General features: G+C 42.5%; 1 protein-coding gene across 4 annotated transcripts in view; it reads right to left on the minus strand.

Annotated features, from left to right (window-relative positions):
• The window catches only part of PAPLN (papilin, proteoglycan like sulfated glycoprotein), a 116,978-nt gene that overhangs the window by 48,643 nt on the left and 40,718 nt on the right, over positions 1-27,617 (minus strand). For 3 of the 4 annotated variants that reach the window (XM_040411608.1, XM_040411606.1, XM_040411607.1), the window contains 12 exons: positions 24,432-24,492; positions 20,791-20,893; positions 9,540-9,670; positions 8,750-8,873; positions 7,261-7,341; positions 7,004-7,176; positions 6,033-6,156; positions 5,179-5,305; positions 3,897-3,956; positions 2,531-2,738; positions 1,757-1,933; positions 264-420 (listed from right to left, as the gene is read on the minus strand). In XM_040411608.1, coding sequence (XP_040267542.1) covers positions 264-420; positions 1,757-1,933; positions 2,531-2,738; positions 3,897-3,956; positions 5,179-5,305; positions 6,033-6,156; positions 7,004-7,176; positions 7,261-7,341; positions 8,750-8,873; positions 9,540-9,670; positions 20,791-20,893; positions 24,432-24,492 — 1,526 coding nt within the window. The remainder of the gene's footprint in view (positions 1-263; positions 421-1,756; positions 1,934-2,530; positions 2,739-3,896; positions 3,957-5,178; positions 5,306-6,032; positions 6,157-7,003; positions 7,177-7,260; positions 7,342-8,749; positions 8,874-9,539; positions 9,671-20,790; positions 20,894-24,431; positions 24,493-27,617) is intronic. The other variant, XM_040411610.1, reaches the window with a different exon arrangement.

Below are 27,617 nucleotides of genomic sequence, written 5' to 3' on the forward strand. Positions count from 1 at the left end.
TCATGAAGTACAATATGTGATGAAAAAACAGTCTCAGAATGGCCTGGATAAGTCAAAGCGTTTTAAAGTTATCAGCACTTAAATTGACACTGGTCAGATTTGCAAAAAATGGCCAAGTCCGTAAGGTGAAATAGGGCCGAGTCCTTAAGGGGTTAAAGGGTCTGCATAAACTTGGCACACGACTGCACTCTGCCCTCCAACAGTACCCGCTGGTGCAGCTCCTCATTTTTTGTTCTATACCGGTAGAATAATTTGTAACTTACGCTGTTGTAGGTAGCATGGCTGCATGTTACAGTGCTCAATCTGAACTGGCTTTTCAGGCTCATAGGCTTCACATGTTGCTGGATCAAAGATGTTCCGATTGCTGTCAGCACAGACCACCTGACGTTTTCGGATACCATTGCTACAGCTTTTTGAGCACTAAAAGTTAATGAATGATGATAATGAATGTGCATCAAAGGTGGATAAACAGATTTGTTGTTATGGGAATTCAGACTAAATGTTATGTTGAAATCAGGAAAATCCATAGGATCTGTCTGAGAACACTGAGGGGATCTATCAAGACTAAAACAAGGGATAAGTGGTTCATTTACCCATGAAAATGAAGGCATAATTGGTTCTAATGAGCAATTGTGTCTTTTTTCCTTTGACAAAATTTACTGTGATACATCTTGTGTTGAAGACAACTAGTTTGACTTTGGTTAAAACGTACATTTGTGTGGAATTCTTTACATTACGGCATTATAACAATTATCATTGAATGCAGAGTCTTCATAGGTGATCTCAGTCTCATGAGCCATTTCTTAATTCACTACTTTCATCCAATATTTAAGCAGTTACTACAAGTGAAATCTCTTTAATATGGTATCAATATGGCATAGATCACAAATTAAGGGCATTGTCCAAACAGAGGCAACACTTTTCATAATGTGGGCCGGGATCCACTCCAGCTAGGGGAAGCCACAGCAAGTTGGAAATTTAATGGGCAAATATATCATATACCAGACAACAGATGGCTCAAATCTAATATTATATATTTTTAATATGTACATACACACACTGTATATTTAATTTATCACGCATTCATATACAGTGATGCTTGGAAGTTTGTGAACTCTTCAAAATTTTCTATATTTCTGCATAAATTTGACCTAAAACAACATCAGATTTTCACCCAAGTCCTAAAAGTTGATACAGATAACCAAATCAAACAAAGGAGTAAAAAATATTAGACTTGGTCATTTATTTATTGAGGGCAAGTGGCAAAAGTACTTTGCCTTCAGCATCTGGTGTGACCAACTCGTGCAGCAATAACTAAAAACTATTTCCAGTAATTGTTGCTTAGTCCTGGCACATCAGCTTGAAGGAATGCTCCGTACAAAACAGCCTCAGCTCTGTTATGTTGGTGGGTTTCCTCCCATGAACTGCTCACTTCAGGTCCTTCCACTTTCTTTTATTCTGACTATGGAATAGTGGAGTCCATGTGGATTTATGTGCGTTTCTGCCGCATATCCGCATTTTAATTAATAAACAAATGACCAAGTCTAATATTTTTCACTCATTTGTTTGATTTGGTTATCTTTATCTAGTTTTAGGACTTATGTGAAAATATATCGTTTTATGTCAGATTTCTGCAGAAATATAGGAAATTCTGAAGAGTTTACAAACTTGAAAGCACTATATATATATATATATATATATATACACACATATTTATAGCTGTGTGTGTCAATAAAAGTATAAAAGTATTTCCTACCAGACCCCATTCTCCGATATGCCAGCCAATTTCTTCAACACACGTTTCAGCATAACATATCTGGTTATCAAGTGGTTTGACTTGGTGCAGGCATGCAGTATCCTGAACAATAGCACCAGTGTCTGTTTTGCAAGTTACTGTTCGTTTCTGGATTCCTTCTCCACACTCGGCCGAGCACTAAAATCAAATAATCCATTTTTATGCCCATGAAATATGCCAAACAATAAAAGCAAATGAAATTATCTACATGATAAATGCCATTTAAGTTAATACAATGCACTTACTAATGTATTGTGATTGTCCATATTGCCTCCTTTGCTGGCTTGATAATTTTTTCCATCACATTATACACTGCTCGTTTCCAGGGGTTGTGACCACCCTGCAATCCAGCAGCGGTGGCCGTGCTTGCACACTATAGGAAAAACCGCCAAACTATTCGGGTGGGCGAAACCGCAGGAGTGCGCATAGGCACGCATGCGCAGCAGACCTTGTCCTAGCCACCTTTTATTTGAGCTGTAGTGGTGGCAATAACCCCATGGAAATGAGCAGTGTATAATGTGATGGAAAAATTAAGCCAGCCAGCAAAGGAGGCAATATGGACAATCACAATACATTAGTAAGTGCATTGTATTAACTTTCCCTACATGATAAATGCCATTTGCTGAAGTCTTAAATCTTATTTAAACAAAAATTTACCAAGAAAACAGGGGGTTTATAGCTGTCCTTTAATATTGGGTAATGGACAATGATAGAGAACATTGCCGTGGCACCCACCTGTGTCCATGGCCCGATGCTCCATTTAGCGCATGACCGGAGATTGCAAACTTGCTGGCTCGGTGGCTTTTCCATGAACGCACTGCACTCTGCATCAGTTGCGGCCTGCTGGTAAGCTCTGCCTTCATACGTAGCACAATATACTGAACGCGTCTGAGTACCTCCTCCACAGGTGGCAGTGCATGGCCCCCATTCGCCAGCCTTCCAGCTGAAATTGACATTATTGGGCATGTTTACAGCATTTGAAGCCATGACACAGAGCATGTGGCACAAAAGTGGAAATGTCAATACCATGAAATATATTGCATGGCAGGTCTTTTGCGTTGCCATGGAAGGAGGATGAAAGGAATATAATAGGATAAGTGTTGCTGTAGTGTGGACACTGTGATATTTATAATATATGGTATTGAACATTGGTCACCTTATTGCAACATGCTCTGTTCGGTGGGCACTTTATGGTCAACACAACACTATTTAATTTCCACCAAATAGAAAATCTTATGCACCAGCTGTCCCAGAACCCACCACCAATAACCAGCATTATATCAAGTCACCAATTTGCACCCAAAGCCAACGCTTATAGTGAACATTTAATGCATTAGTCTACAGAATATCCCTATATTATGGCTCAATTCTTATCAGACTGATAAGAGTTTAAGAAGTATTGAGTGTTTAGGAGCTGTCAGGAGTTTAAAGATAAGGGCTACACATGGAGCCTGGGTCACTGTAAAACAGAAAACCTGCTACTTTGCAAATGTACTTCAAGTGAAAGCTGTATCATAAAAACGGCTGGCTGCTGGGCCAACTTGTCAGTCGGGTGGCTGCTGGGCCAACTTGTCAGTCGGGTGGCTGCTGGGCCAACTTGTCAGTCGGGTGGCTGCTGGGCCAACTTGTCAGTCGGGTGGCTGCTGGGCCAACTTGTCAGTCGGGTGGCTGCTGGGCCAACTTGTCAGTCGGGTGGCTGCTGGGCCAACTTGTCAGTCGGGTGGCTGCTGGGCCAACTTGTCAGTCGGGTGGCTGCTGGGCCAACTTGTCAGTCGGGTGGCTGCTGGGCCAACTTTGACTAAGGGGTTGTCTTCATGAGAAGTTTAATGAAATGTATATTCTGCCAAACTTGCACTGTCAATAAAATGGCAATGTGTAAAGGTAAACCAGACAAGGAAGTCATTCTAAAAGTTGCAAAATCATCGAGATGAAGATTCTTGTAGTTTGAGGTATTAGAAATCTTCTATTGCTACAGCAAAGCACTGGATAAAAGGTGGAAGAAAAATTGCCACCCAAGTATCTTAGGGTTTTAGTATGATCCTAGGAAGCTGGTTAGTTAATCCAAAGCAGTACCAGATAATTACTCAACTGTCCCGTTTACCTGGTCATTTTTGTGTTCACTAAACGATTCCACATGGTTGGCTGATATAAGTAAGAAATCCTTTTGCACAGAATAAGGACATATTACATTATGCTTGTTTATTCATATGCCTATAGCTATATTTCTAATAAAATGTGCCGCTAAAGTTTAACTTAAAGGGGTTGGCCAGGATCATAAAAACATGGCTGCTTTCTTAAGAAGCAGTACTACACCTATGGGTTGTTTGTGGTATTGCAGCTCAGCTTACGTACAGTGAATAGGGCTGGACTGCAGTACCAAACACAACATATGTACAGGTGTAATATTATTTTAATAGAAAGCAGTCATGTTTTTCTTGGTCAGGACAATCCCTTTAGGCCTTATGCACACAACATATTTTTCAACCACGTCCAATCCGCCTTTTTTTTGTGGTTCAGACGCGGACCCATTCATGCAGACCACAAAATACACGCTCTTGTATGCATGAGGCCTCAATCACATTTTCAATTCCTATGGATTTGTCATGATTAGATAAGGATATAACCAAACATGGCAGATTTGTTGTAGAAAAGTCTGAAAGTGTCCCATTCATATGAATGGAGCTAGCAGAAATCCATGTGGTTTGCAGTCAAATCAACCCCCATTCAGACGATTTTCAGTCATTGAAATTTCTGCAGCTGATGTGAATGGGGTTGAGCTGTGATACCAACAATTGATGTGAATGGGGTTGAGCTGTGATACCAAGCACAGCGACAATCAAATGTATGGCACTGTGCTTTGTGAGCTGAGAGACGGCCCGGTACCCATAGGGGTGCCGTTGCCTTCTCAAACAGCTGATCAGTGGAGGGTCCGGGTGTCGGACCCCCACCGATCGGATATTGATGACTTATCTAGAGGTCATCAGTAAAAAAAGTCTTGGAAAACCCCTTTAACTTGATCAGTGAAGTCGCTTTCTCACCCCTTTAATTAAAAATATTACAAAATTAAATAATCAAAAGCCAAGCAGATTAAAGGGTCCACTTTTTCCCCCCATAAACAGCACCACTCTTGCCCATGCAGCTCAGACACAATCACTTGAATGTGGATAAGCTATAATGCCAGACATTGCCCATGGACAGCACTGGCACAGTTTCTGGGAAAAAAGCAGATCCTTCTTTACAGTTCTATATGACAACTCTAAGGTTCCTGAAACCTTAAATATACACATAAATAAGAGGTATCCAGAAGAAATTCTAAATAACATGATATTATTTCATCGGGGAAAATATTGCAGTTTTCTGCACAGTTTAGCAGGAACGCCTACCTTTTTGTCTGTGGACACGGCTGTATGCTACAGGTTCTGTTGTTTGCTGGAGCAGGTTTCTTTGTGCACATATAATCTGGATATGCTTCATTATCTATAGTACAGAACACCAAGCGAGACTGGTAACCTGCCAAAATGAAAAGTCATAACATTATAGAAGTATTCACTTGGGGCGACTACTAAAATGCAATCTTTGACAATTGGGCAGAAATTACATAAGGACTTTAATCTTACAGACCATTAACCAACAATTGCGTGGCATTCCGGTTGTGCAGATTGAAAATGAAAGGGAACCTGTCACCATGAAATGCTGTGTAATCTGCAGGCAGCTTGTTATAGAGCAGGAGGAGCTGAGCAGACATATATGGTTTTACAGGAAAATTTGCAGCAAAACTTGTAATGTATGCACTTAAACCTCTGCTCTTTTTATGCACAGGAGTCACGTGGGCGGTCTTACTCAGTGATTGACAGCTTTCCCTGTATGCGTAGTCATGCAAGTAGCCGTCAATCACTGAGTAGCACCCCCCACATGACTCCTGTGCATAACTTCCACAACAATATATTTAGGGTGATGGGTGACAGAGAACTTGGGTTTTCAATCTGTTGACAAATGTGATACATTGAGAACGTACAAGTCAAACAGTAGAATTGAGACACTGTGAATGATCTAGATTATTGCCACTGATTTTGTATCTTATGTCATTATTATTCTGTTTTTATATTCATGATACGGTTGTATATTTGTCAACTGACATAATACTTCTAAAACGTTTCTAAAAATAAATAAATAAAGAGGAACGGTTTTACTCAGGATCATACGTATGAATACATTGAGCACTTCGGTCTGCTTGTACCTCCACCACACTCTGCACTGCACTCCGTCCACGAGCCATAGCTCCACCGATAGTCATCCTCTTCAAGACTATTGGGTAAATAGTATTCATAGTGAACTCCTCTGTTGGGTTCTTGGCCAATGAGCTGAAAATTAGAAGAGAGAAAATAAAATTTTGTTGACGCCATTGTGTGACCCTGCCACATGGTGCATCCACCTTGGCTCAAAATAACATGTCAATTCTATGGAGGAGGGAATATGCCAGTGGCACCAGAACGATCAGTCAAGAAAATAACCTATTCAATATATGTTTCCCCAAACATATTAATCATGGAGGGGTGCGGAAACCCCATAGACATTAGATATATTGTGCCACTTTTCTGCCTACAATTTTTTGTGGCACAAGCTATAGTTTACTGGCAATCCAGAATTGCACCTATTTCAAGGGCCTGTACTACAAAAAAAAAATCTACATTTTTCAAACCAGCGCCTGAATCGGAATACTATTGTAATTGCATGCAATTAAAGTTATTCAGTGAAATCTATCTGTATGGCGCCACCTGCTGTTTGTGCCTTTTTCTAATGTCTCTGTCCTGCTCATTGAGATGAAAGCACATGCTCAGTTCCATCCTTCAACTGCCACCAGTGGCAGCGAAAAAGACACACCCCTGAGAAGGACACACCCCTGAGAAGGACACACCCCTGAGAAAGGACACACCCCTGAGAAAGGACACACCCCTGAGAAAGGACATGTCTCTGACAGCTTGAAATAAATCTAGCAGAGCAATGAATGGGGAGATCTCTAGATCCATTTGAGCTACAGGACTGGTTCTAGCTTTGTTAGAAAGAGATTATCATGTCCTATATGATGTCAAATTTCTATTTTTTACTTTAATCATGGGATAACCCCTTTAACAAGTAGTATGTCTGCCTGGTGAATACATACACATTTTCTTATGGCACTATATATCTTTAAATAAACAGACGGTGCACCTCAATAAGTAAAGGTTCAGTAGTGGGTCCTCTGGCTGTTAGTACTTCAGGTGCCAAATCTCCCTCAGAGCTTCGATAGTAATGGAGAACAGTGCTGGCCACAGGCAGGGCGCGGCTGTATTCAATAGTCCAATGTCCGTTCAGGTAATAATCTCCACGTGCGTTCTTTACAGCTGCAGATATAGACATTTCATTAAAAACTGAGAAATGCTCCATTAAAAATTCAACTCGATGTGCAATTTTGGAATTTTTGTTACCTAAAAAGTTCCTTGTTGGTGAAACTTCCCTAATTTGAATATTGATGGCTCCAATTGGTATAGTGAAGAGCTGACTGTACCCTGGAAGATTAAGGACCAAACAACTTAAGATAAGACAAATTTGAAAGAATAAAAAATCATTAAAAAAAAAATACTCCACATTTTCAGCTGATGTAAGACATCTGCACAGAATAAACCAATTTGAATAGAAAGTCACATTTGATTATAGGTATTCATATAATTGGCTCTTAAAGGGTTTCTATCATCACAAAATTCGTTATGTAGCTGGCTGACATTAGCGATGTGCTAATGTCAGCAGTACATAACTGTGTAACTTTTATCTGCCTACATGCCGCCGTTCGCGCAGAAAACGAACTTTTAAAATATGCAAATGAGCCTCTAGGTGCTATTGGGGCGCCTGCGCCGAACACTAAACAGGACAGCGCAGGCACGGGATTTTACTTTCAAAGCGTAGAGCAGAGATGTCCATCAAAGCGAAATGGGCGTGCCGAACGGTGAGGAGACTGAGCCTCTAGGTGCTGCAGCAACGCCCCAATAGCACCTAGAGGCTTATTTGCATATTTTATAAGTTAGTTTTCTGGGCGAACGGCGGCATGTAGGCAGATAAAAGTTACACAGTTATGTAAGGCTGACATTAGCACATCGCTAATGTCAGCCGGCTACATAACAAATTTTGTGATGATAGAAACCCTTTAAGCAGATGAATCATTGGATCACAAAAAGTGCTCTCTCTCTATCCTTGTTTATGGGCAGACTCCCCTAATGTGATAGAATAGCCGTGTGCTCTAAGCTAATAAGATACCTCTCATGCTGCTCCCCTTCCCCTCTCACAGCAGAAATATCAGAGAGAGAAAGATCCTGCAGCCACATCCCCCTCCTCTCCCTTCTTCAATGTCTTATTAGTGCTCTGTATATCCTTGTTTATGGGCAGACTCCCCTAATGTGATAGAATAGCCGTGTGCTCTAAGCCAATAAGATACCTCTCATGCTGCTCCCCTTCCCCTCTCACAGCAGAAATATCAGAGAGAGAAAGATCCTGCAGCCACATCCCCCTCCTCTCCCTTCTTCAATGTCTTATTAGTGCTCTGTATATCCTTGTTTATGGGCAGACTCCCCTAATGTGATATAATAGCTGTGTGCTCTAAGCCAATAAGATACCTCTCATGCTGCTCCCCTTCCCCTCTCACAGCAGAAGTATCAGAGGGAAATATCCTGCAGCCACGTCTCCCTCCTCTCTCTTCTTCAATGTCTTATTTAGTGTTTTATACAAGATTTTTATTTTTTATTTTTTTTGAGGACACACTATGTTTTCATATAGCCGACGGGTGGGGAAAGGGGACGTATAGGCTGTTAAAAAGTGAGGAAGATGTAATTTTCTCATTTGTCATTGACTGAAATTGCAACCTCCGTCTTAAAGTAAATGATAATTTTAACCAGTTATGAGGCACTGGGTTACAGCACAACATACCTTTGGATACTGTATTCGAGTCATAAGATCCTTTGACTTCATAGCAGGAGCTACCGTCCCCTCCACATACCAAACAATGATCCTCTCTTTTGGATGAATCCAATACATTATCGCAGCCAACCGTCTATTTCATTGGTCAATTTAAAAAGTACGTGTTGTTGTAAAAAAATGAATAAAATACTTAATTTTATTTCAAGTTTTACATTTAAATGACATAAAAAGCCCCCACTCCCACACACACAGACAGACACAGACACAAAATACTTGAAAAGGCTAATGTGGACATTTGTGTCTGATTTGATCTGTAGTAAGAATACTGCATCATAAATAATTTTCACTTACATTATGATATACACTGAGATAAGTTGGGAAATAATTGTATTAAAGTAATTAAAGGGGTTGTGCAGTGCAAAGATATCAAAGACCTATACCTTAGATCAGCACCCCCACCAATCTGTGGTTTGCTTCAGAATTACCTGTGCACCGTCAACTTTGCGGTGTCAGTGCAATGTATTTGCACGTGCATAGGACAAGCATTTATAATTACACTGCACCACCTCTACAAGCAAGACGACATGCAGGTAATTTTGAAGTGGTAGCAGTGCTCTCATGAAAGCCGTTACCCCTTCAAACAGCGGATAGGTGGGGATGCTGGGAGTTATACCTCCGACGATCTGATATTCGTGACCATTGGTATCTTTGCCCTGCACAACCCTTTTAAGAAATCTGATGATACAACAAGGCAAAGGGAGAAGGGGAGTGCTGAAAATATCTGAAAATGAAGTCCTACTTTGCATACACCCTCTACACAGATGTCTCTTCTGCCTGGATCACATGGAGTGCCATCAAGTACAGCCATTTTGTGCCTGTAGTAAAAGTTCTCTCCTTTGGGTATGCAATTTAACTCGCATTTATTGGATGCTGTGAAAAAAATATATGTAGAGCGTGGATTATTATTTCCTCAAGTAACCATTATATTAATAAAATATTTATATAACGTATTTATAAACATGTAAAATGCATCTCTGTGCAACAAATACAAGTTACAAGTGCCCTTGAAAGTTCCTATTTTCTTCATCGACACAATACTTTACCAGCAGTTCTGCTCCACGGAGGTTCTTACTATTGTTATGTGGGGCAGAATTTTGCAGGCGTAGCCATTCCTGATTGAGTGAAGAACTGGATATCTATCACCCATTGGTATAGAAGTATATACTGCCCTCCCCCCCCCTGCAGGTTTGTCCACCCGGTGAAGGTTACGGCTATAGTAATCCCTTTCTGTCTCGGCTTCTCTTGAAAATGAACAGTATTGCTCCTTGGCTACTTTCACACTGGTGTTTTGGCTTTCAGTTTGTGAGATCCGTTCAGGGCTCTCACAAGCGGTCCAAAACGGATCAGTTTTGCCCTAATGTATTCTGAAAAGGATCCGCTCTACTTCTTATCCACCGGGCATATAGGACTCCGGCATATCTGTTCAGGATTGGAGTTAGGAATGATGCTTCCTGCCCTAGATGTGGGGTGAGTCCTGCATCCTTGATACACATGTTCTGGGAGTGCATGGAGCTTGGGAATTTCTGGACAGGTGTGCTAGCTTTTAATAAAGACTTATCAAATTGTGGTCTCGGCCGGTCCGAGGACATTTGTACTGGGAATGTAGGACATTAAAAACCGACATTCAAACCTGGGAGTGCAGCGTATGCTTTTCCAGGGCCAGGAAATTAATAGCTAAATACTGGCTTAGACCCCGGCCCCCAAACTGGGACAGAATTTTTTAACAGAATGACTGAGATCCTTCACCTAGAAAAAGGTGTATATCTTAAAAGGCAATGCTTGGCAAAGTTTACAAAAATTTGGGACAAATGGGTAGAATATAGGACTACTGTGGTATAGCATGGCCTATAGCTCTGGCTATTTTGGGAGGAAGGGTCATAGAGATGTGTGGATGTAGAACATACTTATGCGAATCTCATACTATGAAGGGAAAACAGGCTGGAAGACTTGGCGCGGAGGTGCTCTGCCTTGGAGTGGATGGATATGAAACTCATATTTAGAGTATCATGAATTTATCTGGAGGATTTCTAATACTTTATATCACTGCTGGTGATGCTGTGCCCATTTTGTCGCTGGGGCGGGGAGTGGGTGGGTTAGTTCATTTTAATAATAAAAAACAGCTGAAGGGGTGTCATCCTGTAACATGAACTTTTAGAAAATGTACAGGATATATGAAAATGTCTAGATAATTTTCTATAGGTCAAAATGGATTGTTTGGGGGGGGCGTGGCCTGCTGCCGTTTGAGATGGCTGCTCAGTGAAGGAGCTCCTCACCACCATCCCTGACAACGCGTCTCAAAGCATCGTAGCTGGAGTGGAACAGAGATAAAAACACCCTCCCGAGTTCCCCTTCACCTCAGGGTCATGATGACCAGAAAAAAATCGTCCCGACCGGGTCTCAGAAGGCTGACTGACTTCTTCTCAGCTCAGGAGCCGGAGGGCGCCTTCCCGCCATTGCGACATGCGGCAGCAGCAGAGTGCCGAGATAAATAAGGCACTGCTAACCACTCCAACAGAGGAAGCGCTCCCCGTCCCTCACAGGGATATGAGGTCCCAGGGGAAAGGGGTGAATACTTACCTTCGCCGCACAGGTGCAATCCCAGAAGCGGAGACCACAGGCAGGACTCGGGGCAGGAGGAAGGGGCCGCCATGACACCTGCGTTTCCGGTGAGTGAAAATACAGCCGGCTCTGACAAAGGCGGCACCCCCTCTCCAGACAAGGCCCATACATCACCCTCAAACAAAGCCACAAGTCCAGGGGCCACACTTCCAGATCCTCTTCAGGACTTTATATGTACTGATCAGGCAGTATCAGAGAGTTCGCTGAAAGCGATGATGTCAGCGGTCCATCAATCCCTCACATCGCAGCTCCAGCAGGTAGCTTCCACCATTACCTCTGCTGTAGACGACTTAGGTTCCAGGGTGAACCATATAGAATGTAAGATGGGGGAATTAACCAACTCTCATAACAACCTTATCGATGCACACTATTCCCTGGAAGAAGAGGTCTCAGGGCTAAAAGCTAAGCTGGCAGATCTAGAAGACAGGAATAGACGCAACAACTTAAAATTCAGAGGGATCTCTGATTCGGTTAGCTCAGCCAATCTACAACAACATCTTGGAGAAATGCTCAAAATTGTGTTTCCAGATAAAGATCCCAATCTTCTTCTGATTGATAGAGCTCATCACCTACCTAAACCGAAACATCTCCCGGTCTCCGTGCCCAAAGATGTTATTGCACGTTTTCACTTTTACTGCATAAAAGAAGATTTAGTTGCTTATATGAAGAAAAACCGCAACCTCCCAGCTCCTTTTCAGGACATCCAAATATTTGCCGATTTGTCCCAAGTGACTTTGCAAGCAAGAAAACAACTCTCCCCTATCACCAGAATCCTAAGAGATCTGCAGATTCCATATAAATGGGGATTCCCGATGAAACTCCTGATCCACAAAGATGGGAGGACATATATCATCAAAAACCCAGAAGAGGGTGAAGCAATACTTAAGGCCTGGAATGTTGGAAAACCGACTTCGCCGACATCAGCAAAAAATAAGCCTAACGCCCATATTTCTTCAGATTGGTCCACGGTGGGAGATTGATTTCAATAGTACGGCCTAGTGCGGTCGTTGTTCCCTTTGACCATGTTGTTTTCCATTATAGGGATGGAGGAATAGGGCCGTACTGTTCCCCCCAGATCTCTCTGGTCCAGGTTTTTGCGTAACCTCCTCCAGACCAGTCATAACAATTTCTTGTTTAACATCAGTTTACTATGCAAACCGTATTAATCCTAATACTGTATTATCTTGTTATTTTTGTCTTCCCTTTTCTTTTTCCATGTCCTTTTAACTTTCTTTTTACAGATGGTCATGCTACACTATCTCAATTTCCTACACAGGCTAGAGATGTAAGATCTACACTATGTATGCTACCTCAAGGTATTTTTATATTTGATGGCAGTTAAGGTTCTATCTATTAATGCCAAGGGGCTCAACTCTCCATACAAGAGATCCTCGCTCTGGAAGGATGTTCGCTCCTCTCATACTGATATAGTGTGTGTGTTCAAGAAACACATTTTGTGAGTGGCAAACATCCAAATTTTTCTAATAAAGAGTTCTCTACAGTATTACTCGCTAATTCTACTAAAAAGAAAGCAGGAGTAGCTATTGCAATAAAAAACTCACTGGGATTCCAGATTGGAAAAGTGATTTGTGACGAAGGCGGGCGATATATTATTGTAATAGGCCAGATTGGCCCAGTAGTAATGACCCTTGTCAATATCTATGCCCCCAACAAATCCCCAGTTAGATTTTTAAACAAAGTCCTGACAAAAACTCGCAAGGTTCAAAAAGGATCTTTGATGATATGTGGAGACTTTAATATTGTCCCAAACAGGTCTATTGACTCATCCAGCTCAAATAGAATACTGGCGCCCTCGTTGGGACGGTGGATACGAGAAAATCAGTTATATGATACGTTTAGAGGTTTAAATGCAAATTCTAGGGAATATAGCTTCTACTCTGCTAGACATAGATCATTTTCCCGAATTGATCTATTTCTCTCAGACAGATCTCTTTTACCTAAGATTTCCAGCTCTTCAATAGGGAAGACATCTTGGTCAGATCATGCGCCCATCTCTTGTTCTATTTCCCAAATATTACCGACAAACACACAAAGAATGTGGAGAAACAATACTTTTCTTCTCCGTCATCCCACATATAATGCACGTACAAAAGCAGCTTTGATAGAATATTTCTCCCACAATAACACAAGTGATATTAGCAACTTTACTATCTGGCAAGCTCATAAAGCGACTATCAGAGGAGAACTGATTAAACAAAGCTCTCATTTCAAAAAAACCAGGGAAGCTAAGCTGACATCCCTCCTAGATGATGAAGCCAGACTGGAAAAACAAATTAGCTTAGACCCGTCCCTACTATTACATAAAAAATTAATGTCTCTAAGACATGAAATTCACTCTACTCTCCAAATGGATTATGACAGGCAGCTAACCTCTATGCGACTAGCGTATTACAAGTCATACAATAAACCAAGTAGATTAATGGCGAGAAAAGTAAAACCACTGGCCCAGAAAATTAATATCCCTTATGTACTAGCCCCAGACAAGATATCTAAAATCAGGGGCGTAACGATCGCGGTCGCAGGGGGTGCGACTGCGACCGGGCCCGGCGGGGGGAGGGGGCCCGCTGTACTAACATGTAATGAAGAGCTGTGACGGGGCCCGGCATGAAGTACAGTGACAATGCCAGCCCCGTCAGGGCGCTCCATTACACGTTTAATATTATGAGGCAAGGTGGGGGAGGTTTGCGCAGAGAGGGGGAGGAGGAAGAGGGGGGACGCGCGCACTCACTCATATACACTCAGCCCGGCAGTTCTTGTCACTGCCGGGCTGTCTCCAGATCATCAGTGAAGCAGGAGCTCTAGCGCTCCCTCTGCTGGCCGCACATCGCGCTGCTGGCTGTGGGAGGAGCTCTGAAGGCCCGGGAAACTGCCTTCAGTACAGCCAGCAGCGCGATGTGAGTGTGGCAGTGAAACATCAGGGAAGAGGGTAAGTATGTTTTTTTTTTTTTTTGCAGACTGGGGGAAAAGGGGAAGGGGGGGCACAAAAGTGTGCATCTCTACTGAGGGGGCACCTAATCTGTCATAACTACTGTGAGGGGGGCACATATAAAGGCATTACTATGAGGGGGCACATATATCAACTACTGTGAGGGGGGGCACATAATCTGGCATAACCACTGTGAGGGGTACATATGTGGGCATATCTAATGTGAGGGGCACATAATCTAGCATAACCACTGTAGGGGGGCACGTATCTGGTCATTACTGTGAGGGGCAAATAATCTGGCATAACTACTGTGAGTGGGCACATATCTGGTCATAACTACTGTGAGGGGGAACATATCTGGCCATAACTACTGTGAGGGGCACATATCTTGCTATATCCACTGTGAGGGGCACATATCTGGGCATATCCACTGTGAGGGGCACATATCTGGGCATATCCACTGTGAAGGGGGCACATATCTGGGCATAACTACTGTGAAGGGGGCACATATCTGGCATAAATACCGTGAGGGGGCACATATTTGGCATAACTCCTGTTAGGGGGCACATATTTGGCATATCTACTGTTAGGGGGCACATATCTGGGCATAACTACTGTGACAGGAACAAAGGTGGGCTTAATTACTGTGAAAGGCCACAAGGTGGGCATTAGTACTGTGAGGGGCCACAATGTGGGCATTAGTACTGTGTGGTAGCACTTAGGGGAAATGTCCTAAATTACCCTGCTATACATTGGCATAGCTCAGTCTACCAGGCCAGCACAGCGCCCCCTGCTGGTGATTTCATAGGGGCAGTCACCATCCCTTCCTTATGTGATTATTCATTTTTTTCTCTATCACCACAGGGACCTTGTTCTGGATCCAGTGGATATCACGCCGAAGCCAGCGACACCCTGGATGAGGTAGGACCAGATTTTATTAGGACTGGGTTAGTGTAGCCATGCATTGGGCTTAGGGCTCTTTAACACAAGCGGATCCCGTGTGGCTAATCCGCTGTGTGAAAGAGTGCCAAGCCCCTCTCCGGACAGCAGAGACACGTAGCAGTAACATAATTGATAAAGCTCTGTGCCTCTCTATGATCGTTTTGCTACAAACTCACAGTGACAACTTTATCTCACTGTGATTTTGTAGTAAAAAGGTCACAGAGAGGCACGGAGCATTATCAATCATGTTACTGCTCCGTGTCTCTGCTGTCCGGAATGGAGCTTGGCCCTCATTCACGCAGCGGACTAACCACAAGGGAAAGAGCCCTTCGTAAGAAAATCTGCCGCTTCTTTGTAAAAAGGGGGGGGGGGGGGGCCCCGATCCAAAGTTTGCACTGGGGCCCATAACACTCTAGTTACGCCACTGTCTAAAATCACTCATCCAAATAAAATAGCAGAGGCATTCAACCACTACTATTCGAAGCTATATAATCTTAACAAAGATGCCTCCACTCACCAACCATCCACAGGAAGCATTGACGCTTTTCTTCAAAAAGTTAATTTGCCCTCTCTAAACTCTGAACAACTAACGAAACTAAACTCCCCAGTTTCCAATTCTGAAATATAAATTATTATTAAATCTCTTAAAGCTAACAAATCACCCGGCCCTGACGGATTTTCCAACGAATACTATCAGATATTCTCCTCCATTTTGCAACCACATCTAGTAAAACTCTTTAATAGAGTCTTACTTGGGGATCAGTTTCCGTCTGAAATGCTACAAGCCACCATTGTCACCATACCCAAACCAGGGAAATCTCCAGACTCCCCTGCAAATTTCCGCCCTATCTCACTTCTTAATTGTGACATTAAACTATATGCTAAATTACTTGCTCATAGACTTATAAAAATTATACCTATAATAATTCATAGTGATCAAGTAGGCTTTACAAAGGGCAGAGAAGCCCCAGATGGGACTAGGAGGATGCTGGGTTTATTGCAGAAGGCTGGGTTCATGGCGTCGCCTTCTCTGCTTCTTACCCTGGATGCAGAGAAGGCGTTCGACCGGATTCACTGGGGATTTGCATCAGCAGTACTAGATAAATTTGGGTTTAATGGCTATATAAAAAACGCGATTTTAGCTCTCTATACTTCCCCCTCAGCTAGAGTATTGGTAAACGGGTCCTTATCATCCCCATTTTTAATTACAAATGGCACTCGCCAGGGTTGCCCCCTTTCACCTTTCCTATTCTTAATGGTTATGGAGCCCTTTGCAGAAATGATAAGGATGTCACACAAGATTAGGGGTATCCCAGCAGGTAATCGCCAACACAAAATAGGGCTGTTCGCAGATGACGTCATTCTTTCAATAACTGACCCCATTCCTTCCTTAAGAGCGGCTACTCAGATTATTAAAGAATTTGGAGAGGTTTCATACTATAAGGTTAATGAATCCAAATCCCAAATACTAGCTATAGGAGTCCCTCCACCCTTAAAAGAGATATTGGGTAAAGAATTCCCTTTTCAATGGGCAGAACACTCTATTACCTATCTGGGTGTCCAAATATGCTTTCCTCTATCTAGACTAGTTAAGATTAACTATGATACACTATACAAATCTCTTCAATCCGGCTTGATCAGATACTCCAAAATAGAATTGTCCTGGCTAGGGCGAGTAATAATATATAAAATGATGATTCTACCAAAAATTCTATATTTGTTTAGGACACTTCCTATTCCCATACCTGCTTCAGTCATAGCTAAATTCAAGACCCAAATGCTTTCCTTTATATGGAATAAAGGACCTCATAGAATTGCAGCCTCTATACTTTATAACCATAGGTCCCATGGAGGCCTAGGTGTCCCTAATCTTCAGGGTTATTACAACTCCTTTATCTTCAAGCAGCTAAAACTTTGGTTTAGCACAGAGCAATATCCTAGCTGGAAACAGATAGAAATAGATCTTAATAAGGGGAAATCTCTCCGTTCACTTCTTTTATTACATGCAATGGATAAGAAATTTCCGCTACCCACAGCACCGACAATGAAAGCTACTATCCAAACATGGAAAATAATGTTGCAGAAGGCTGAGCCTACACTACTGATGAAAACCTTACAGATCCCTATAGAGATTCTGCAATATTATATACCAGACTTCTCGGTGAGCGGGTGGCGGAAAGCTGGGTTTCAGGTATTAAATGATTTCTATGATGGAGATACCATTAAGTCTTTTACAAGCCTGAAAACTTCACATAATCTATCGGACTCTTATAGTTACCAGTTTACTAGAATAATTCACTTTTTAGTTAAGGGACCTAAAAGAGAAGTTAATATCCCAATAATTCTTCTCAATACAGTTCTTGGTCCACAAGACACTCCACAGGTGCCTACAAAGGCTATATATAAATTTATGATAAATGATGAACATTTTACAAAAAAAGCGCATTTACTAAATTGGGAAAGGGATCTCAAACTCTCTTTTCCTCTGGCTAAATGGCAGATTGCGATTAGAACTACACATAAAGCCACAAGAAGCTCTAGCCTGGTAGAAGGATATTTAAAAATTCTAACACGGTGGTACTTCACGCCAGTCAAACTAGCCAGATTTTATCCTAATACTGATAATACATGTTGGAGATGCCAAGTGAAACCTGGTAATTTGATTCATATATTCTGGGATTGTGATAGTCTCCGCCCTTTCTGGGTAGAAATTAATAAATTAATAGAAGATGTCCTAGGTCTAAATCTGCTGTTATCCCCAGCTATGGCACTTTTATCGTTAGATATTGACATAATCCCCCCTCAATTTAGATCTCTATTGTGTCATATTTTATTAACGGCCAAATTATTGATTGCTAAGCATTGGAAATCATTTAAGAGCCCTTCCATGAACGAACTAACAGAAAAGATCTCCACAAATGTTATATTTGAGCATTTATGGGCCCAAAGAACGAACAGGTTAAAATTTTTCTACACCTCCTGGTCTCCTTGGCTGGCTAAATTTCCTATGCCTCAGTAGTCAATTTCCTCTATAGACCTATTGATAATTTCACTAGTGTAGCCTGATTGGGCCTAACATTTGTAGGAAACCATTTGTCCATAGATGTTTCTCAACATCACCATCTCTTTCATTTTCTTTTCCTCCCCCTTTTCCCCCATGTCTTACCTTCTGGTAACTTACTGATCCAATGTTATGGTTTCTTATTGTTGTTACCCTAAGTTCTATGTTGGCAGCACCCGTGCGGGTGCCATAGGACTTACTACATTATTAAAAATTTGTCAATTTACCAAAAAGGTAGCTGCGTCCACCAAATTCCAAGCTTATATGTTTGAGAACTCTTGAGTGGCTGCGTCCACAATATGTTGTTGTCATTTACTATTCATTTTTGACAATAAAAATTTTCTTGAGAAAAATGGATTGTTTGTACCCCTTAATGTATCCTCTGTTGATATGTTATGTTTATTTTTGTATACATGGAAAATGTGTCAATAAAAACTAATCCGAATAAAAAAAAAAGAAAAGGATCCGCTCAGAATGCATCAGTTTGCCTCCGTTCCGTCACCATTCCGCTTTCGAGACGGACACCAAAACGCTGCTTGCATCGTTTTGGTGTCCGTCTGACGAAACTGAGCCAAACGGATCCGTTCTGACACACAATGTAAGTCAATGGGGACGGATCCGTTTTCTATGACACAATAGAAACCGGATCCGTCCTCCATTGACTTTCAATGGTGTTAAAGACGGATCCATCTTGGCTATGTTAAAGATAATCTGTTCTGAACGGATGCAGACGTTTGTATTATCTGAACGGATCCGTCTGTGCAGATCCATGACGGATCCGCACCTAACGCGAGTGTAAAAGTGGCCTAGCAAAAAGGAAGGCCTATGTAGACTCTTGCTTTGTATATACAGTATATTTACTATTCCAATATCAAAGCCTTGGCACAAAAGTTTTGTAAAGTTCAAGTATCCAAAAGGTATTTATTGCGTGAAGCAAAGTTTCCTATGAACATTGGAAAGGTCGATAGTTCTATCAATTAGTCTGACCCCTCTGAGGTTATGGTAACATGGCCCGGCTGGCTTCAGGGGTGCAACGTCTACAAAAAACACATCACTGCTGAAGCCAGTGGCTGGCTGCAGCAGAGCAAGTGACCAGGCCTGTGCTGGGAGGAAGTAAACAAGCTGTGGACCAGAGGATGGACATGCTGGAATCGGCACACAAGACCAAAATAGTGGGGAGCAGATAAGTCTGAAACTTTCAATAGAGGAGCCAGGCTGCAAAACACAGGTATTCCCAGACAACCCCTTTAAGACCCTATTGTAGAATTATCAGTAGAGGTGAGTACTTATGTAAATTGTAACCCTTTTGCATAATGTTTCCCCCCCCCCCCCCTTTTAAATAAATAGCTGAACAGCTCTCAGTACACAGTTAGGTGTTATCAGTGATTGACGGCATTCTCTGTAGGAAGGTCCCTTTACACAGGACAATTCAGCAGGCAATTGTTTGGAAGGAAGTGTTTCTTCCCGACAAGCACCTGCTGATCAGTGAAGGAGACCGCTGCAGTGATCTCCTCCACAGTATGGGGAGGAGTGCTGGCTGATGCCATGGCTGATTCCCATACAGAATCAATGATTTAAGTGACCACATGAAAGATGCGGTTACCTGATGAAAAGGCGGCGGCACCTTTACACTGGCAGATAATTGCTAACGAGCGTTCCTATGAAAAGGTTCCTGTGTAAAGGGCTCGTTAGTGTGTACACATAGATAGCTGGGAAGAGGGTATGCAAATGAGCTCAATGTTCGGCCTTGAGACATGACTTGGATAATAATGAGTCCAGCATCTCATCTTCAGAATGGCTGTTTTAGGATGACTGCCCCTCATCAGGTGCTCTCCATAAGGAGATGTAATACAGCTATTGTACGGGGGGTCACTGATAACACCTCCACTGTGTACTCAGGGCTGTTCACAGAGAAGGTCATAAGTTAGAAAAAGAGATTTAAATGTATAAATTACAAGTTTCACTCAATCTTTTCTCAGCAAACTATATATCAATCTGCTCAGCTCCTGCTCTATAACACGCTGCCTGCCGATTGCATTGCCTTTTGTGGTGACAGGTCCCCTTTAAGCTAGAAATAAAAACAGTAGGCAGTATGCTCCTACAAGTGGTGGCTATAGACAACAGAAGGTCATGGCGAGGCAGGGGATTTGGAGCCAAGTGTTATTGCCAAGTACATAAAGAACAGGCATATGTAGGAATCAAGTTCTTTAGCAGAAGTTACAATTCTTCACAATATTTATGCCACAATTGTCGTCTAGGCGAGTGGCATTTTATAGCAATATTCTCAATACTGTCTACTTCTTTCCTCGGAATAATATTTCCTAAGGCGCCATTAAAATATTACTTAGAAGTAATAGGATAAAATAATAAATGTCTAATTAACAAAGTTTAGTTTGGTCTAACCATAGCTGTATTTCTTACCTCCGTAATAAGGCAGCCACTTGTACCTTTTTCCCTGGAATTCCATCCCATCATACTCCGAACATTGTTCCGCCCGAAAATCTCGGGAGGCTTCAGGACATTCCTGCAAAGTGCAATAAGATCAGAACATCAGCTCTGCATCGTGTGAAAGGGGATGAGTGAACTGTCTATAAACAGATGGAATATATCCTGTCCCTCAGGATGATCTTACAGTTCACTGAACCAAATTCAGACAAGTGCTTGGACAGGAAAAAAATATTTGGTGATGAAACAATCTTATTTCTTAGTAAAGTAACTATAGAAGACCTCACTGCAGAATTCAGGACAACTATCCACTTGTATTTACTGTAAATTAGTAATACTCAGCTGGTAGTTCATACTGTATATGCAGCCCCCTGGGCGTATGGCAAGGCGAATTCATACAGTGCAGCCGCCTTCCCCAGAAGTTATCAGACATGGGGAAAACTATGCTATCTATCCCATCCCTAAAAGTTGTGACTTATGTGCCCATCTATATATCTATGTATAATCTATATCAGATTTATTTTATATTCTTGCATATGTGCTCTGTGTTCCCTTTATAACAATAGTGTACGTGACTGCCACTTCACCTGGCTGAATATCAAGTGTGTGTTGTGAGCTGACCACAGATACAGATATAATGATTAAATGGAACAATATTTTGCTTTATAGCTATGATTTTAGATGGCCTTAGATCACAATGTTATCTTAAACTAGTCAGGACCAATTCTGGGTGTGGATTTAAAAAAAAAAGGAATCCACTACTTGGTATCTCCACTTAAAATTCACTGTTTTGTGAAAATCCTGAAAATGCTCTGGAGGTCAAGATTAAGGATTTTCCACCTGAAACGCATTGACCATTTTTGCAGTATGTGCTCATATGCTTTTCAACCGATTTTCATTAAACACTGGATTTTAAGAGGATATATCGAGTGCTGGATCCTGGTCTAGGGGCACCATGCATGGATCTCTCCTGGTCTAGGGGCACCATGCATGGATCTCTCCTGGTCTAGAGGCACCATGCATGGATCTCTCCTGGTCTAGAGGCACCATGCATGGATCTCTCCTGGTCTAGAGGCACCATGCATGGATCTCTCCTGGTCTAGGGGCACCATGCATGGATCTCTCCTGGTCTAGAGGCACCATGCATGGATCTCTCCTGGTCTAGAGGCACCATGCATGGATCTCTCCTGGTCTAGGGGCACCATGCATGGATCTCTCCTGGTCTAGGGGCACCATGCATGGATCTCTCCTGGTCTAGGGGCACCATGCATGGATCTCTCCTGGTCTAGGGGCACCATGCATGGATCTCTCCTGGTCTAGGGACACCATGCATGGATCTCTCCTGGTCTAGAGGCACCATGCATGGATCTCTCCTGGTCTAGAGGCACCATGCATGGATCTCTCCTGGTCTAGGGGCACCATGCATGGATCTCTCCTGGTCTAGAGGCACCATGCATGGATCTCTCCTGGTCTAGAGGCACCATGCATGGATCTCTCCTGGTCTAGAGGCACCATGCATGGATCTCTCCTGGTCTAGGGGCACCATGCATGGATCTCTCCTGGTCTAGAGGCACCATGCATGGATCTCTCCTGGTCTAGAGGCACCATGCATGGATCTCTCCTGGTCTAGAGGCACCATGCATGGATCTCTCCTGGTCTAGGGGCACCATGCATGGATCTCTCCTGGTCTAGGGGCACCATGCATGGATCTCTCCTGGTCTAGGGGCACCATGCATGGATCTCTCCTGGTCTAGGGGCACCATGCATGGATCTCTCCTGGTCTAGGGGCACCATACATGGATCTGTCCTGGTCTAGGGGCACCATGCATGGATCTCTCCTGGTCTAGGGGCACCATGCATGGATCTCTCCTGGTCTTGGGGCACCATGCATGGATCTCTCCTGGTCTAGGGGCACCATGCATGGATCTCTCCTGGTCTAGGGAGTTTGAGCTGAAAGGACATTGTTTCTTCAATTACAGGTGTGAAGCCACCCAGACCAGAGTCAACTATGTGAAATGTGACAGATGTAAATTATATTTAGTGCAAACAACCAATCAAACACAGAAAATCTTTTTGGCATAAATCATTATGCAAAGATTGCTAGGCACCAATTGAAACCAATCAGTTTATACTTGTGGTCTTCCAAAGCCAAAAACTGTGCTGCATGACTCTCTGTAACCCTGTAACGTGCAGAATAAGCTGCAGCAAAAAAACATTCCATAGGATGGTAGATATGATTAACCAAGTCATGAACCTATGTAGTTGCACCTAAAGGCAATACAAGCATTAGCCTACTGCCCTTTAATCAGTACTCTGTAGGTTTATGAAGAGTTCCTAAGAATGCAGCATTTGACGTACCATAAATTCATGATTTATGACAAAATATTATATGGCACTCGTCAATAATCATGCCCCATTCTTGTGAATTGTGTCTCATCCTACTATTATAGGCTTGCTACATGGTTATGTCTAGGGATGATCGAATAGACTTCGGATGAAACATCCAAAGTCGATTTGCATAAAACTCCGTACAGTGTTAGAATGTATTGGCTCTGATGAGCCGAAGATATTACTTTGCGAAGTCTCACGAGACTTCGTATAATAACTTCAGAAATTAATTTATACTGTAAAAAAACATTTCCCGAACTCGGGTTCGGTTCCAAGTGGTACCTTGGAACTGAACCCGGGAAATGGTTTTTCACAGTATAAATCAATTTCTGAAGTTATTATACAAAGTCTTGCAAGACTTCACAAAGTAATAACTTTGGCTCATCGGAGCCAATATTTTGTAATACTGTACAGAGCTCCTGCTCTGTACAGTATTAGAACAAAGTTTTATACGAATCGACTTTGGATGTTTCATCCGAAGTCGATTCGCTCATCCCTAACTTATGTCACCACATGCCTCAAAAATGTGATTTATTTTATGCATTCATTTGAAAGGTCTGCGACTGACACACCTTAAGGGCTCGTTCACAAACGTTTTTTGCGGTCCGTATACGGAATCATTCATTTCAATGGTTCCACCAAAAAAACTGAATGTACTCCGTATGCATTCCGTTTCCGGTTTTCCGTTCAAAGATAGAACATGTCCTATTATTGCCCTCAAATCACGTTCCGTGGATCCATTCAAGTCAATAGGTCCGCAAAAAAAACGGAACACATACGGAATGTACTCCATATGTCTTCCGTATCAGTTCCGTTTTTTCCGGAACCATCTATTGAAAATTTTATGCCCAGCCCAATTTTTTCTATGTAATTACTGTATACTGTATATGCTATATGAAAAAACGGAACAGAAAAACGGAACGGAACCGGAAACACTAAACAAAAACTGAAACAAAAACCGGAAAAAACGGATATGTTAAAAAGGCTCGCAAAACACTGAAAAAGCCATACGGTCGTGTGAAAGAGCCCTAAATCTAGGATGCCCAACCCCCCGTCCTCCAGCGGTTGCAAAACTACAACTCCCAGCATGCCCTGATAGTTGTAGGCTGTCCAGGCATGTTGGAACTTATCGTTTTGCAACAGCTTTCCTGCCTTAAATCAATAATCAGGAGCAATATCCACATATTGTTGGTCATACAGGAGCATTCAAGATGAAGTCAGATACATACCTGCACATTACATGAGCGATAGTTTCTAGTTGGTCCAATACAATTCGATCCTCCATCTGCCCTAAGGAAGAAGAACATCCAAAACTGCATTTAGAAAACTGCACACAAATAAATGATTTCCATAACAAGAGCATTAAAAGGAATCTGTCACCATGAACATGTGAGGGATCCACAGGCATCATGCTAATGGAGCAGAAGGAGCTGAGCAGGCTATATAGTTTTGTAGGAAAGATTCAGCATAATTTAGGAGATCAGTAAATTGTATTATGTAGTGAATCAGAGCTTCCCCTGTATAGGAATACAGGTATAGTGGTCAACCACCAAGATTATCCATATGACAAACATGGAAAGAGCAGGGATTTGTATGAATAAAATAAAAATTCTACCATTTTTCTTTTTTTCACAGCTGTATAGTAAACTGCTCAGCTCCTCCAAGCTGCCCTTAGATTGGACAAAGAGGTTCCCTTTGATACAGATTAATTTTGATAATAATAACAACACCACCACCACTACTACAAGGAAATGGATCTGGGTTTGACAAGTTGATGTGGTGACCACTAGGGAGTACCACTAGCGTATTTAGCATATTACCTTCTATTAATTACATCTTACAGACATTAAAATATTCAGATCTCTCCTCTCATAAATAATGAGTTAACTAAATCAATCAAAACATACTGCACAATACTGTATACTGTATAAACACCATTTACAGCTTTTAATGTCTTCAGTCCCGTTAGCGCATGAACCACACACGGTGTGAATACATCCGACAAATCAGATTTATTCTAATGCATTATTTTCTGAGCAGAATGTATTGGATGTTTTATATCAGACAACCAAGTAGAGACAAATCGGCATGAATAACTTGTCACAATCCTGTGTTACTTAGGGTCCATTCACACGTCCGTTGGTGTTTTGTGGTCCGCAAAACACAGACACTGGCAATGTGCGCTATAATAGAAAATGCCTTTTCTTGTTCGGGAACGGTATTGCGTATCTATCTAGTTTGCAAGTAAAGGTTGCCCCTGACCAGAGTTTAACCCAAGGCAACGCAACAATGGAAACCTTTGAACCACCTCATATCTACCCATGGATACAAACCTAGGCATAAAACAATGTATACTGTCAGGGAAGCCATCAGAACTTCAACTTGATAATAAAGCAAGAAAAGGATTGAAATCAATTACTCTTATGAATATGCAATTCTCTAATATTCCTTATAGTATTAAATTGTACAAATTCAAAATGTGCAATTTAAAACTATTCAAGAGTCTCTGGAGACAGAAGGGTATGACCCATGATGCGGCTGGCCGCATGTGGCCAAGTCACATCCACCCATGGCAGACAACGGGCACACGATTTTGTGGTAAAATTGTGCGACCACTGGCCTCTGGAGTGGGCGCGGACCGGCTACATATGGCCAGCCACACCATCGGGTGCGTACCCTATAGATCTAGGATCATCAGGACCCATGAGAGATTATTGAAAAATCCTTTCCTATTGTGTTACCCTACATTCTTTCACAATCTTTTGATACAAATTAATTCAAGAAGGATAAATAAACTCAGCCAAAGTGTATTTTACAATAAGTACAGGATAAAATGTTTTATATTCCTACAGACATAGATATGTATTTATGTCCCATTTTAGTGATCTTCTACCGATTTTGCATAAAAACTGTGGAACGTACAAGCATATCTGCAGTCATAGTAACATAATTTATAAGGCCGAAAAAAGACATCTGTCCATCCAGATCGGCCTGTTATCCTGCCATTCCTTCCCGAATCCAATCAGAATATCTCCCTGGATCAACGACCCCTCTCTAGTAGCTATAGCCTGTAATATTATTACGCTCCAGAAATACATCCAGGCCCCTCTTGAACTCTTTTAGTGAACTCACCATCACCACCTCCTCAGGCAGAGAGTTCCATAGTCTCACTGCTCTTACCGTAAAGAATCCTCTTCTATGTTTGTGTAGAAACCTTCTTTCCTCCAGACGCAGAGGATGTCCCCTCGTCACAGTCCTGGGGATAAATAGATGATGGGATAGATCTCTGTACTGACCCCTAATATATTTATACTTAGTTATTAGATCTTCCCTCAGTCGTCTTTTTTTCTAAAGTGAATAACCCTAATTTTGATAATCTTTCAGGGTACTGTAGTCCCCTTTTTCCAGTTATTACTTTATTTTCCCTCCTCTGAACCCTCTCCAGCTCTGCTATGTCTGCCTTGTTCACAGGAGCCCAGAACTGTACACAGTACTCCATGTGTGGTCTGACTAATGATTTGTAAAGTGGTAGGACTATGTTCTCATCACGGGCATCTATGCCCCTTTTCATGCAATTCATTATCTTATTGGCCTTGGCAGCAGCTGTCCGACACTGGTTTCTACAGCTTAGTTAGCTGTTCACTAAAATTCCTAGGTCCTTTTCCATGTCAGTGTTCAGTGGTGTATCTTGGTTTTGTGCTGCCCTAGGCGAGACTAAACTCGGGCACCCCCCTAAAATAAATTTGACCCACCCCTTCCTGTCGAGGCCAAACACCTTTCTCTCTAAACCCCACCCCTTCCTATGTGCCATCCACAGATCCCCCTCCCCTAAACAGTGCCATCCACAGATCCCTCTCCCCTAAACAGTGCCATCCACAGATCCCCCTCCCCTAAACAGTGCCATCCACAGATCCCCCTCCCCTAAACAGTGCCATCCACAGATCCCTCTCCCCTAAACAGTGCCATCCACAGATCCCCCTCCCCTAAACAGTGCCATCCACAGATCCCCCTCCCCTAAACAGTGCCATCCACAGATCCCTCTCCCCTAAACAGTGCCATCCAGATCCCTCTCCCCTAAACAGTGCCATCCACAGATCCCCCTCCCCTAAACAGTGCCATCCACAGATCCCCCTCCCCTAAACAGTGCCATCCACAGATCCCCCTCCCCTAAACAGTGCCATCCACAGATCCCCCTCCCCTAAACAGTGCCATCCACAGATCCCCCTCCCCTAAACAGTGCCATCCACAGATCCCCCTCCCCTAAACAGTGCCATCCACAGATCCCCCTCCCCTAAACAGTGCCATCCACAGATCCCCCTCCCCTAAACAGTGCCATCCACAGATCCCCCTCCCCTAAACAGTGCCATCCACAGATCCCCCTCCCCTAAACAGTGCCATCCACAGATCCCCCTCCC

This window comes from Bufo bufo, chromosome 11 (assembly GCF_905171765.1).
Source record: "Bufo bufo chromosome 11, aBufBuf1.1, whole genome shotgun sequence".
Lineage (NCBI taxonomy): Eukaryota > Metazoa > Chordata > Amphibia > Anura > Bufonidae > Bufo > Bufo bufo.